The sequence below is a fragment of the Diceros bicornis genome, chromosome 6, assembly GCF_020826845.1.
Source record: "Diceros bicornis minor isolate mBicDic1 chromosome 6, mDicBic1.mat.cur, whole genome shotgun sequence".
In the NCBI taxonomy this organism is placed as follows: domain Eukaryota; kingdom Metazoa; phylum Chordata; class Mammalia; order Perissodactyla; family Rhinocerotidae; genus Diceros; species Diceros bicornis.
Window position 1 is genome coordinate 27,165,572 of NC_080745.1, and position 13,967 is coordinate 27,179,538.

Sequence of the window (13,967 nt, forward strand, 5' to 3'; positions counted from 1 at the left end):
AAACTTATTCTCGCAGGCCGTGGGTCTCAACTTTGAGGTGTGATTACTCCCTCCTCCTGGTCTCTAGACTTTTTGCCTTGCCGGATGGTAAATGTGAACAAAAAGCCATGGCTACCACCAGGCTTCAGGCAGGCAGCCAAGGACAGATGGTTGCTAAGGGCTGGGGCAGCTGGGTGAGGGAGTCACTGAGGACAAACCTCACTCCATCTTTCCCTGGCTCCTGGGACTCGGGGGCGGGGCGAGGAAGGGAGGGTGAGTCAGCCACTGTTCCCTACAGCATGTGCCTGGCCTGGAAGATCCTGTGTCCAATCATCTTTGACTTCTTCAGGAGCAGGGCTCCTCCCTCCAGATTGATCCTCTCTCCTTTTAGCAGAAATCTTAACATGGACAGAATTCATTCTCTTGTCTTGCAGCATCAGGGTGGTTAAATGGGGCCAGAATTGTTGGGTTTGTGCCCAGTGGCCCAAGACGCTCCCAGTGATGTGGGGCCACTGAGTTGCGAGTCGAAAAAGAATTTTCAGACATGAGCTGCTCGTTCACTTGTGCACCTTTATTCTGTGTTCAGCATGGGAACAGGACCCATGGGCAGTAAAGAGCTGCAGTGCAAATGTCTGTGCAGAGCCATTATATACGATTTTAATTATTTTTACTACTCTAAAGAAATGTCAAAGGAAAAAGTAATAGGTGATCTGGCCAAGCAAGTTGATGGGTTCTGGTTAGTCTCAAAGATTAGGGCATGAGGGCAGATGAACAAGATGTGTCCTTGCATTCCAAAGTACGGTATGCCTCAAGGAACACATAAGCAGGAGATTAAAGTCATTGATCACCTCTTGAGGTAAATTCCTTTGCTCCTAGCCAGAGGCGATTGCATGCGAGACTGAGTGTGGTCTTATGGAAACTGTAAAATGAGTCATAAACAAGGTTTCCACCATGTCACCAATGGCAAATCCCAGAGCCTTTGGTCCAAGATGAGACAGTGTCACACGTTTGCTCCAAGCAACAAGCCCATTCATTTGTCAAGTAACATTCACACCTGACCTCTCTCTGGTCCACACAGACGTCCCATAGCAATTCCTTTAAAAATATTCTGCCCCTGCCACAGAACATGGTTTACCATGTATCCCCATTCGTGGGTGAGAAAATACGGTCATTGTTCCTTATTTTTTTACATACTACTATTACTTTGGTCACATTAGGTATTTGTGTCTCTCTCACCACTTGACAATCCTTGATTACATCCCCAGTGTTTAGTGGTTTAGAAGAGTTCAATAAAAGTTTATTTAATGAATGACTTTTAGTCCACTTTCCCTCTGTTGACCTCTCTCTCAAACCAGAAAGCAGCTGTTTGATTTTGAGAGTATTCCTGAGATCCCCCAAAGAGGTCTACACCACCAGTGAATGTGATGAAAGTTTAGTAAATGTGGCACAGGTCCCTAGGATCAGTAAATTAAATCCTGTGATCCATTCTCAGCTATAAAGGGTCTTGTCTTCTCCTTGTTCAAGTCTCACCTCTTTCTGGGGTGTCTCTCCTCTCATGATGTCTTTGATACAAAGGGTCACATCCCCTCTCTCTACTACTGTGGAGGGGGAAGGGTTCCTGTGGCCTGTGGGGCAGAGGCTGGAGAATCTGGATGCCAGATAACAGGAGGAAGGACCCCGACTGGCCCCTCTGCATTCAGACAGGAAAGTCAGGGAATGACTCCAGGGCTCACCAAAGGAATATGGGAAAGAGGGAGAAGGAGGGGAAGGAGAGGGAGGGGGAGAAAGGCAGATGTTTGCAGAGAGAGGAGGCAGAGAGATGTAGAAAGGAAAAATGGAGGGAAGAGATAAAAACGATGGTGGGGGAAGTCACTGACTATAGAAAATGGTCACATTGGGTCAACAAAACATAATGAAGTCAAAGTAAACTCAGCACTTCCTAAAAGGCTTGGTGAGCAAAGATCTGAAATCATTAAAACTTTAAAGGGATGTCTGAAAATTATTTTTGGCTCACAGAAGAAGTTAAAACATTGCCAGAATGTGCTGTAAAAATATTTTAATTCCTATTTTAAGTTGAAGAGCACACACTTCTCAAAATCTTTTTATGCTCCTGTAACAACGTGTAAAAAGAACCCTAGAAAGTGGGATCAGACATCTCCTTATATATAAAAATTTCCTATGTTAATGAAGACAAGTTCCACTTTATGGCCTTTTAGGATATTACCACCAAGGCCAAAGTCATGTCCCCTCTGTTTTGTTGATGGCCCCCCTCCCCCCTAGTCAGGGGCACTTTTCCTTCCATCTCTCACGTTGCTCAGAAGGACCTACCTTCTGACAGCAGATGCTCCCCCAGTTTTGTGGTGCTGATTCCAGAACCTTCTGAGGAGAGGGAGAAGGACGACAGTGCAGTGGTAATGGCAGCAGCCAAGTGAGCCGCAGGCTGCACAATCTGCCCTCTGATGGTGGAGGCTCCTGTGCTCCCCCGCACCCCCCAACGGAGAAGATGGGAGGGGGAGATGGAGGAGGACCCCCAAGGGAGCCCCTCTGACTTCCCCCAGGATCAGCAGCAGAGTTGAGAAGGCTCAGGTGTTAGGATGTGCCTGCAGCCCCCGGGGCCCCCTTACCTGCCATCCCTCTTCACCTTCAGGAGAATCCCTGGGGTGGGTGCCCCAAGCTTTGCCCAACCTCTGCTATTATTTTCTTCTGGCAACAGACCCATGATGCTTTCCACGAACTGACTTTATCATGTCCTCCCTCCCTCATCAGCTCTCCCCCCACCAAGAAGAAAGCACCAGAGAGAGGCAAATGCAATATATGTGACTGTATTTCAAAGTTGCTGACTGTAAACAACCTCTGTTGAAGAAATAAAAACCACATATCTAAATTAAATCATAATTTTGGCCATTCTTTACATTTTAGAACTCAGAATTTAGCTCATGGTATACAAAATTTGTAAAAATTTATTGCAAACGTCTTAGTGTAAAATCAAAATCTCGACAAAAGGCTATGCTTTATCTTCACGCAAGTGGTGGGGACGTAGCTGTGCCAGGTTCCCCAGGGGCACATACGTGCAGCTCCTGATAAGATTAAAAATGTTCTCCTGAAGATACTTAACTAAAAATTGTAAAAAACCATACAATGTAATGGTGGCAAAGACATTTTCAAATGAAACAGCAGTCTTTCCAGATTCTTTGACACAGATCTCCTGGTCACTGATGGCTGCTATCCCTGACCTCGAGTAAGTGGGAACCACCATTTAAGAGGAAGAAGGCGAGCGGCTGGGAGGCGGGGGCATTCTCTGAAGAGAGGCAGTCGTCTTCATAATTCAGTTCCTTCTTCATCTGCCCAGGAGCCCAGGAGTCAGGGCTTTGCTTCGTGGCTATTTTCTGCTCCTCCTTGGTTAAGATCAGAGCTGCCAGCAGGGGTGTCCTTGCCCAAGCCCACAGCCTGGAGTTAGGGCCACCTCCTGCCAGCGTGAACACCCGCTGGGACCTTCCTATGTGGGAAGTCGCCTCTGGTGGAAGACATTTAGAAATAGGCAGAGTGTTCTCTGCTTTCGGAGGCATCCTGTTCCGACGTTGGGCAGCTCTAAATAGTGGAAACTGCTTTCCCCAGAGCTGGAGGCTGCCTCCTGGCTATGTGCACCACATCAAAAGGGGACTGATCCAGAGATGAATGCCATGCTCCCTTCTGAGTCCACCAAGTTAATCACCCCCAGTTTTCCCACCTGCCCCTCCTATCATTTGGTTTCTACGTGGACCCACTATCCTAGCCTTCTGGATCCACTGGCTGGCTGGTGTCTCTTGCTGTAGCCTGCAGGCCAGGACAGGGCACATGGCTTGACTGTTACAGGATCTAGCAGAGCCTTTGCCCCATTTTGGACACTGTACTCCTGTTGATAAGTACTGATAAGTATTGATAAGGGGACAAACTTTTAAAAGTCACATTATACGAGGGAATTATGTTGAAACAGATGAAAGTGACCCAAAAATGCCTCAATCAAAAATTCCACAATCCCACAACCCCAGATCTTAAATTTACACCTAAAAATTGTATACAATTGTTCTGGGTCCATCTTTCTAATCTATTCAAGTAATAGAAACTCCATTCCCTCCTTCCTTCTCCTGTTCATTCCTTCTGCATTCTGCTTGCTGGGAGGGATCTCTCAAGTATGGAGCTGGATGCATTTTAATAAAGACAGCCAAGTCTACAGGAAGAGCGAAAACAGCTAAAATCTCATCTGCCCAATTAATCATTTTTTTCTACCAGTACTTTTGCCAAAGTTGTGGCCCTTTCTTCGTGGAGGAAGGTGGGACACTAGCCGTTAACTGGGGACAAGCAAACCCTCACATCAGCTGTCAAGCTGGAGAAAGAAGTCAGTACCATATTTCCTTGGAGAAAATAGAACCAAGTATAAGCCAGCGGGGGAATGAAGGGAATAAAAGTGTTGTGACTGCATATTAGTATTTAGGAGAGAAGAAACCTTCTTCTTGCTTGGCTATGACCTCTTGAGTGGCTGGGACCACTTTTTGCCTTGTTGCTCACATGCAACGCCATGCTTTCCAAAAACTTACATATCACTGGCCACAGGACAAATGGGCCAGCCCTGGTCAGTTCAGTTCCCACCTTCTGAGGAGGCCTAGATTCCGTGCTTTTGGGAATATGCTAAGCCGGGTGTGCCTGACGCCTGCCAAGGTGAAGCGCCCCAAATTTCAGAGGGGGTGTGTGCTGCTGGATGGGGCAGCAATGCTGACCACCACCTTGACCACGGGGTGGGTCTCACCCCCTCACTGAAACCTTCTCTTCGAGTGGATTATCGTGCCCCCCATGTGCCCCCCACGTACCTGCATTGCAGCCCCCTGGAGGGCACAGACTAGGCTTGTTGGTTGGCCTGCACCCAGCTCCCAGCACAACACTTGCCAGTAGTAGTTCACCAACAGCCGCGAGGGCTGAGAGCCAGCAGCGGAGGGACTGCGGCTCACCCCAACTCAACCCTGTAGGGATGCCTCCCTCCCTCAGGCTCTCGAAGCATCACTTTCTCCAGCCACAAAAGGGGGATACTGACAGTTCCTAGCTCAGAGGGCCACCCTGAGGATCAAATGAAATAACCAGGCAGAGAGCCTACAACCGAGCCTGGACCGTGAATACTCCACACACATTAACTAGTGTTTTTTATTCCAGTTAGGCTTTGATGAAGATTTGTCAATGGAATGAATAAGAGAATGAAAAAGATTAATGAGAAATATCAAAAAGGGAGGTATAAAAGCTAGCTGGTGCTCCTTGGCAAAGGGGGAGAGAAGCCACGATCTCTCGGGAGCGCCCAGCCGGTCCCTTTCATTCCTGCTGCACTTCCTTGGCCACAAGACGGCCCCCTCCTTAGGGAGCATGGGCTCCCTCACCTGAACATAAGCCGTGCACACCCCCCTCTCCTCTCCTGCAGATCTTTTACAGAAGACAGGATCCCTCTCCTCTTCCTCAGTCTTCAGCTCCCAACAGGGACACAAAAGGTCAAGCTTCCAAGTAACTTAGAAAAAAAATGTCTCTGTTTGTGCAGTAGCTAGTAGAAGATGAGAATGTACACCTGGCGCAACTGATACAGCCTCCCTTCCTGCTGATATTTCATAGCGCTACTTCTGTACCTGAAACCCTCTTTTATTTCTTATTAGGAGACAATGACATACTTAGACACAAACAAGTTTTAGAAATACTTTCAAAGATGAGACACTCAGAGAAGCCGCACAGAATAAAAGATTAAACAATGGAGTCTAAACTGGGAAGTCTCAGCAACATGCCCAATAAGGATAGAGAGCATCTGGGGGAGATAGCCAAGGCTACAGGGATACAGGGGCCACAGAAGTAGAGGATCCTTCACAGACTGATCCCTTCTCCAAAGCAGCGTGCAGAGCCCTGGGGGAGGGGCTGGGCCACTTTCCCAGGTAACCACATTGTGATCTTTTTGGGGGTTCTCTTTCCTTTGGTACCCTATGTAAGGCTATGCTTTCTACACCCAAGACTGTTGACGAGCCCTTGCTTAACCTGGGGGGACAGAACCAGAAACAAGCCGGCAAGTGTGTACAGACCTGAGGAAGAGTCCGGTTCTGGTACTTTGGGGAACAGTCACTCTGGTCCGTTACCCACAGCTGGCAGGTGCCAAGGCACTATGAGGAGATTCTAGGGCCGGCCCTCCCGCCTGCCCCTCCTCTAGTGCCGTGTGACTGGCTCAGGGCCTGCAGCAGCCCAGAACTGGTCTCGTCCAAATGCCCTCCCACACTGCAGCTCACTCTCAGCTCAACTTGGGCTCCTTCAGTGATTAAGTCCCAAAACACCCACTTCAGTGGAGGACAAGAAAAGAACACATGTGACTGAGAGTGTACAGTGTCATCTGTGATATCTGGGATTGGAAGAGAGATCTGGGTTCTCATTCTATACAGGCTACAGAAAGGAGAAAATACCCTACAGAAAATAAATCGGGATAAAACTCTTAACTCTCTTGATGACTCTGGGGAGCCAGTGTGCACGACGGTTCAAACTCAGCCTCTGGTGTCACGCCAGCCTGAGCGTGAGACTGTGTCCCCCAAATTACCCAGCTTACCTGGGCAAGCCACTGAACCTCTCCCCTCACCATTTCTCCACCTGTGAACTGGGGACGACGACAGTGTGTGCCTGCCTCATGGGTTCCTGCGAAGAGAAAAGAGCTGGCGCACAGGAAGCACTCTGGGCCACACGATAATGGCCTCGTCTGCAGCCTTTCTCATCCTGCCTTTCAAACCATTACCTGTGGGATGGTGCAGTGAGCACCACAGGTGGAGAGCACCCAGTCCCCTTTCTCCCTCCCATCGGTGTATCATTGAGTTGTTCTCACCTGTGGAGAAATGTTTCTGCCATTAAACGCAGACTGGAGGAGAACGAACGAAGCTTGTGATTTCTTCTGTTACTCACTGATAATGTGTGTCTGTCCAACATCCCCCCCAGCAGCTGTAGAGCCCCCTCACTGCCTGACGCTGAGGCTGGTTCCTGTGGATGATAGCAGTGCCTGGCCACATATGGTGATCCAGAGCCTTCCAGTCCCTGGAATCTGCAATCTTCTTGCCTCTGGCGCAACTGCAGAGTTCATTTGATTTTGGTGGCCAGGGCTTGCCTAACGTAGTCAATAAAGTGGATATCTTTGCCCAGAATAATCCAGCCACCAAGATTTTCCTATGTCACTTGCCTGAGTGTTGAAACATGGCCCTAGTATAATGTTCCACTGACCACAGTAAGACCTTGTTCAAAACTGAGGCTTTTTGGGAAATGGAGTGTGGGGAGACAACAGATATGAAACATAGACCCTGATAAGGCAGGCAGCAGATACAAACAGAAATCTATTCAACTTAAATTCTCCTAAGAATTACCTTACCTAATTGTGAATACAGCTGCAATCACGGGCCTGCATCGTAAACCACGTGAAGCTCAGAACAGGTTTAAGTGGCATTTGGTCAAGAGAGATCTTCTTTGGAGAAGCTTAGAAGCTTTGTTGATGTTTTGTTCTCTGTACGGGCTGGGAAGCTCAATGTTCCGTTTTTCTTTTCTAGACCCTGTAGCACAGACGTCCCCCAGGGGACTCATTTGCCATGGAGGCAGGACCCAGGTGGAAAGGGGTCTCAGTGGCCACGAGATGCAGCAGTGCCCACCTGCTGCACAGCCTTTGCTGGGACCATGCTGGCTCCTCCTCTTATGAGAACCACTCACCGGCCCTTTCCTGGTCACCAGGAATGGCCAGCTACTAAATGAGCCAATCCAGTGTCAGCCTAAGGGCCCTTGAACCCAGGGAGACAGGAGCCAGGTGAACTTTAACGAGAGCAATTCCTCGAGTCACATCTGTAAGGGAGGTCAGGTCTCTGCAGGTTCTCCTAGCAGCATTACACATCACTTTGTCCCTCTTCCAGAAGGAGGAGAGAGACTCTTCCCAACCTCCTGAGGGCTGGAGCGGTCACCACAACCTCCACTGGAAACCCAGCTCAATTCCTGTCTTTTTCAATCATTTCTCAGAAAACAGTGGCTACCATTTTAGAAACAGAGCTCTAAAATGGTATAATTACTCTCTAATTACTTGGTAAGGCGATGTTACCCACCACCTGTCACCACAGTGCTTCTCCGTGCTAATGTGGAATGACACACACACAGACTAGAAGGAAGGAGGAAGAACCACCTGTTTGGAGGCAGACACGGTATTTTCTTCAATGGCACAGGCTCGTAACATACAACTATCCTCACAGGACTAGGGTGTCAATGTATATTTCTATTAGTCAATCTTCACTGAATTTCTTTTTTAAACTACTCAGTGGTTATTGATACTAGGAACAGTTAAGGTCATATACACCAGATTACATAACAAGAAATCAAGTCTTAAAAGACCAGCCTGTATTTTTGTCCCTGACTTTTTAAACAAATTCACATATCGACAAAGAATCAACATCTAAATAGACTTTTATTTTTTCTTTTACTTATTTGGACAGAAAAGAAAATTCATCAGCTTTCATTAGAGTCTCCTTAAGTGTTGGAAACACATTAAACTCAGAAATAGTGGAACTTGTAGAAAAGCATCACAAATTAAAAATATATTTCTCCATGTGGTAAAAGTGCTCTCAATCCAGTTAAAGGACACGGCAAAGGTATTTTGAAACACAATTTAGAATTTGGCCTACAATCCGTGGCATCGAATTAAAACCACAGGGGAAGGTGATGGTCATGAACCCTGGGTACAGGAATGACACGGATTCGGGAGCATGCTGCCAGCAACACTTCCAATTAACTGAGTGTGAACAAGGAAAAAAGTCCCCAAGCCTGAGTAGAACAGATCTGCATTTGTAAAAATGAGGGGCTACGCAACTTGGGTTGAAGGGAGATCGTGGAACTCCAGAAATTACTCGTTTCTTGTCTGTGGGGACAGCCAGACCAGTCGACCACTCTGGTGAGGGCGCCCATGGAGACACATGAACCTTGGTTGGGAAAGAGCCCAGATGTTCTGGGAAATAAGTGGAGCCCTCACTGCCAGCTGCTTGTCGAGTGGTCCGCTCAGCCCCACGGTGAGCAAGCCCCAGCCCCACAGGAAACCACACTCAACCAAGCCGGCAGCCTGGGCCCACGGCAGGGTTTGCCAATGCCAGCCACACCGGTGCAAGGATATGGCCTGAGCCTGGCAAACGCTGTGCAGGAGGGAAAGAGAATTAGTGAGTGGTCATCTCTGGAGACACTGTGCTGTCTGTTTCAGCAATGCTACATATTTTTTAAAACAAGTAATTCTGCCAATGGTAATGTCTGTGACAGAGCTGAAGGCCAGCAGGCCCCCTGTGGTGCCCGATGGAGTGCAACCACGTTTGTTCTGGAAGCAAGCTGCCCCTTCTGGCCCTGGCACTGGGCACAGAACACAGAATCGTGATCATGCAAGGAGCCATGACTGGGGTGAGGCAAGGGGGTGAGGGGACAACAAAGAAGGGGACCTTTTCCTTTTACAGAAGATCTTAAGCAACAGTAAGAAAATAACCTGAAGATATATTTAAAAATAAAAAATAGCATCACACTTCACTGGGATCCTTTCCCTTTCTCCCGTCCACCAGCCAAACAGATGAACCGAGCAGGAATGCCTCATTTATCAATCAGAATGGGCAACCACGCCCCCACTCCATCACTGTGTTTTAATGGCACCCAGCTTGTGTTTCTTCTTCTCTGAGACCTGTTCTACGCCACTTGCACCAGGCAAATGCTAGCAAACCCTCTGGTCTCCTATACACACTTGAACAATCTTAGCAATACAGAGCCCATCCCTGCTTGCTTCCTGTCACCTTTGGACACGGCATGAAATCAAACCATGTCACAAATGTCTTCACCTCTTTACAAAGCAGGCATTTCCAGCAGAACATGCTACGCCTCATCCTATCCCTGGTGATTTCAGTGGCAACAGCCCTCCCAGATCCCCTGTGCTGAGAGTTGAGCTCTCTTCCAGGCTCCACGGGTGTCGTGAGGATGGAGCACCCTGCTGAGCAAAACACAACTGAGAGCAGCACTGGCCTCATGTAGAGTCTAGATTGGGTACCCCACTCCTGCAGAGTGCTGAGAGGTGGGTGGCTGCTTCCCGGACGGAGGACGTGCTTTTCTCTGAATAGAAACTGGGACAGCAGCCATCCTCCGACCAGGTCCATCCTGGTCCCTGCAGAGGCCTTGAGCACCCTTCCCAGGCTGGGGCCACACACCAGGGCGTCTCTGGTTGGGCAGGTCAGAATGGCAGGCTCTCTCCCTCCTCTTGCCCCTCCCTCGACCTGGTCCTTACCTAAGCCTGGGGCCCGCGCCCATGGCATCAGTGGGTCGGAGAGGTGTCCTCCAGGCCCAGCAGCTCTCTCACAAGTCTCTCGCCAAACTGCGCCCGGCTGTACCTCTTCACGTGGTAGGCGTCTGACATTTTGTACAGGATGTAGGCGTTATTGATAGCGATGCTGATGGCAAACCAGAATACCTGTTGCCAGGTCTTGTTTGGTTTATGAGAAATGAAATACCTATGAAGACAGAGGGAATAAGAGAGGCTGACCCAGACGGTTCCTGGGCACCCAGTTCAGGAGAGATATCCCCAAAAGGTCTCAGCGTGGTCAGCAAGATGCTGCAGGGGAGCTGTGGGGGTAGGAATCAGGCTGAGGGGCTGGCTCTAGCTGAGGCTTTGTCACAATGAACTTGACTGAAGACAAGATGATGAAGACAACTCCTACCAAAGGATCAGGTGGAAGAGGTGGGTCACTGGAAGAGACAGATGCTGAACCAGGAGCCAGGCCTTTCTGTGGCGCAGCGCACAAGCTCCGAGTCCTCAGGGCCCCATCAGCCCCTCGGGCTTCCCTGCTCACTAAGGGCCGTTCTCAAATGCTGTGTTCTGTGCATACTGAACTGCTTCCACTTCCCGAAGGTCAGGCTCGCCCTCAGCTCCAGGCCTCTGCAATGCGCTCCCTTCCTCCTGAGCACGTCTCTTTGCCACCTCCACCTTCCCTTCAGCTCAAGGACAGATGTCACCTCAGGGAGGCCTTCTCTGCCCCTGAGACTGAGGACAGTACTCCTCCTGGGCCCACCTAACCTAGGATTCATCCCTGTATTCTGTCTTCCTTGACTGCAAAGTGGTTGAGGGTGAGTATCCTCAGTACCACCAAAATGCCTGGCACAGAGCAGGCACCCCACAGATATCCACTAAATAAACGTAGTTTTCTTTGTAATAACCACATGGAACTTAGCAGGTGCTGAGCATGCAGCAGGCAGTCAATAAAGACTTGTTCAATGACTCCCTAAGGAGTGGGGCTCCCTTTCACACCTAAGCCGAGTTTTCCAGAGAAGACTAGGTCCTTGGTTTTCCCTCGCTGCCATGAAAATGCCCAGAAGATGTCAATTACCCTCAAAGACGGCTGAGTAACGTCCAATTGCCTTTTAGGTTAGTCTTACCCTATTCAAGGTTGTGAGGCTCAGTCCTAGTAACGTAATAGTCACACTGAGGTTCAATAGCAATCATTTCTTGAGTTCCTGTTATGGACATCATGACACTCAGCCAGAAGATGGCATTGTGGGTGTGTGCATGTACATACACTGTGTTTACTGTCTATACTACGTGTACACTTAAGACGAGACCATACCTGATGCAGGTGTCCATATTTAAAAGAATTAAGTAACCACTGCTGGAAAACACTCAGCGTGACAACGCCTGGGGCTGGTGCTCAGCGGTCTGCGGGTGTGGAGAAGGAGGGCAGACTGAGCTAGAGGGACACAGAGGGTGCAGGGTCTGGGCCAACTATTGAGAGAGGGCAGGAACTGAGTAAGCAGAAGGAAGGACAGCTTTGGGCAAGGGGAAGGGAGATGGAGAGGGTGGTGAAGGAGGCAGGGTGCCCCAGATGATGAGGGCTGCACGGGCTGAGCCTGGGAGGCCAAGATGAAGACTCAGGATTTATCTCACGGGGTCTTCATTTTTCACTTGTCAAACTGCGGAAACTAGTGATCACCACCAATTTCTCCATTCTGCGACGGTGAGCCTGCAAGAGCCCTCCTGTGGGCGGGAGGCGGCCTGTTCACTTACTTGCTGTACTTGTCATCGTATCTGCAGATATAGCTAAGGTGAGCGGCAAACGCCTCCACGGCCAAGGGGCAGGGGATCTCCCCGCTCTTCCTCTTGATGATCACTCCTGCGGAGAAGAGAGAAGACAAAGTCCCTTCTGAACTGCCTCCTCCAAACTCAGACTCACAAATGTGCCTGTCTCCACCCTCCTGGGGTGTCCTGAGCTCAACAGAGAGCAGAGGAGGAGATGATGAACAACAATTCACACCTGTCACTACCAGCTTCAGAGGAGGTGAGAGAAATATCCAAGTTAGGCGAGTGCGAAGGCATCTGCCAGCCAAGACATGACACTGGAGGCACGGGGGCATCGCTGGGCACGCAGGGTGATGATGGGCCCAAAGCGGCTTTAAGTGGCACTGGGGAGGGTGCTGCACCCAACTGGGCCTTGAAAGAGCAGTAAGGGAGATGCAGACTCACTCTCCCCTCCTTCTCCCTCCCCCCACGGGCTCTAGGTGGGGTGAGAGGAGGAGCAGGGGCTGAGGTTAGGGTGCACCAGGGTCATTCCTGCCTGCTCTGCCTGCCTCCATCATGGCAGAGGGGGGAATGAGAGGCTCAGAACAAGGAGCTGCCCCGGGCCCAGGGCTCTGTCCTGTCACGCCTCCCAGGACTCTGGGGCCCCCTGGACAGAGGGATGGAAAGCACCCTTTGCACCCAACCACTCCTGAAACTCCGCCCACACACTTGTGCCTTCAAATGCCCTTCCCTCTACCAAATACAAACGGGAACGCAGCCCAGGGGCACCGGCAATTTGCAGCAAGGTTCATTACATCCCATGGACAGGGTGTGAGAAGCAAAAAGTGATTGATTAGCCCTCTTCACCCTGCTGCCCGAATTGCTGCAGGATACCCTGCTTTCCAAGACCGGCCCCGCATGGCTGTCCACCGCACTCCAGAGATGACACAGAAGACCTGGAAGGATGCGTTCTTCCAACGCACCGTGCACCTTCATGTGTGGTTGGGATTTACACACAATTCCTCTGACCAGCCTTCCGCCGCAGCATGACGAGATTAGGAGAACAGTGCCATTTTTGGGGTGTTTTTTAAGGGATTAGTTCAAAGAATTGTGAAACTTCAGCACTACTTAAATGGACAGTTAAGTAAAAAAAACCGGTATGTTCCTTGCAGCACAAGGGGCTTTACCTGGGGCGCCCCCCGACCCCACTCTCCCTGAGGGTATGCAGGAGACAAGTGTCACATAGATCCATTTGTATACACTGAACCCTGAGCAGGAATCTTTCTTTTTCTTGTTGTCCCTCTTCCCCTCAATACTGGTTTTTCACCCTAAAGAAATACCTGGAGAGCTTGTGAGAAATTGATGGCAGGGCCCTGCCCCTCGAGATGTGGTCTTGGGAGGCCTGGGGCAGGGCTCTGGCAATGCATTTCCCAAAGCTCTCTGAAGGTCAGAGGACCACAGTGCCCAGACTGGGGGCCTTCTCTTGTCCAGGGGGTCCTGGACTCTACTTCTTACGGACCTGCTCTCCACTCAGAAAGATGGTCTATCGTTGGGGGATCTAGCTGCACAGGCGCTCTCAGCCCTGGGCTCTCCAGCCTCCCCGGGGCAGACATGTCCTGCAGCCTCCAAGGAGGGCTGTCTCCCTCCAACCCCCTTCCTGAGGACACCTATTCCCTGATCCTTATCTCAGCCACTCCACCCCTCCCAAGACCCAGTGGGAGAACATCCCAGCTTCACACTTGAGGCCCAGACCTTGGCAGGGTTCCCTCTTCAGCTCCATTTTAACTTGCCCAACTTGCAACTATGGCCTCTTCTGGTCTAAAGAGAGTCTGGCTCCGTTAGCGCCCCACGGAGACCACATGGACATGAGCAGGTCAGCCTATGCCTATAAAAAAGCAAAATCCCCTCCATTCTTTTCCAA

General features: G+C 49.9%; 1 protein-coding gene across 4 annotated transcripts in view; it reads right to left on the reverse strand.

Annotated features, from left to right (window-relative positions):
• Positions 1 to 4,827: 4,827 nt before the first annotated feature.
• Positions 4,828 to 13,967, reverse strand: part of PGBD5 (piggyBac transposable element derived 5) — a 113,275-nt gene continuing 104,135 nt past the window's right edge. The window contains exons 6-8 of one of the 4 annotated variants that reach the window (XM_058543083.1): positions 12,056 to 12,161; positions 10,286 to 10,508; positions 4,828 to 6,657 (exon numbers count right to left, since the gene is read on the reverse strand). In XM_058543083.1, the coding sequence (XP_058399066.1) occupies positions 10,313 to 10,508; positions 12,056 to 12,161 (302 nt within the window). In that variant the 3' untranslated portion in view covers positions 4,828 to 6,657; positions 10,286 to 10,312. Of the gene's footprint in view, positions 6,658 to 8,427; positions 10,509 to 12,055; positions 12,162 to 13,967 lie in introns of those variants that run through there. The other 3 variants (XM_058543082.1, XM_058543080.1, XM_058543084.1) reach the window with 3 other exon arrangements.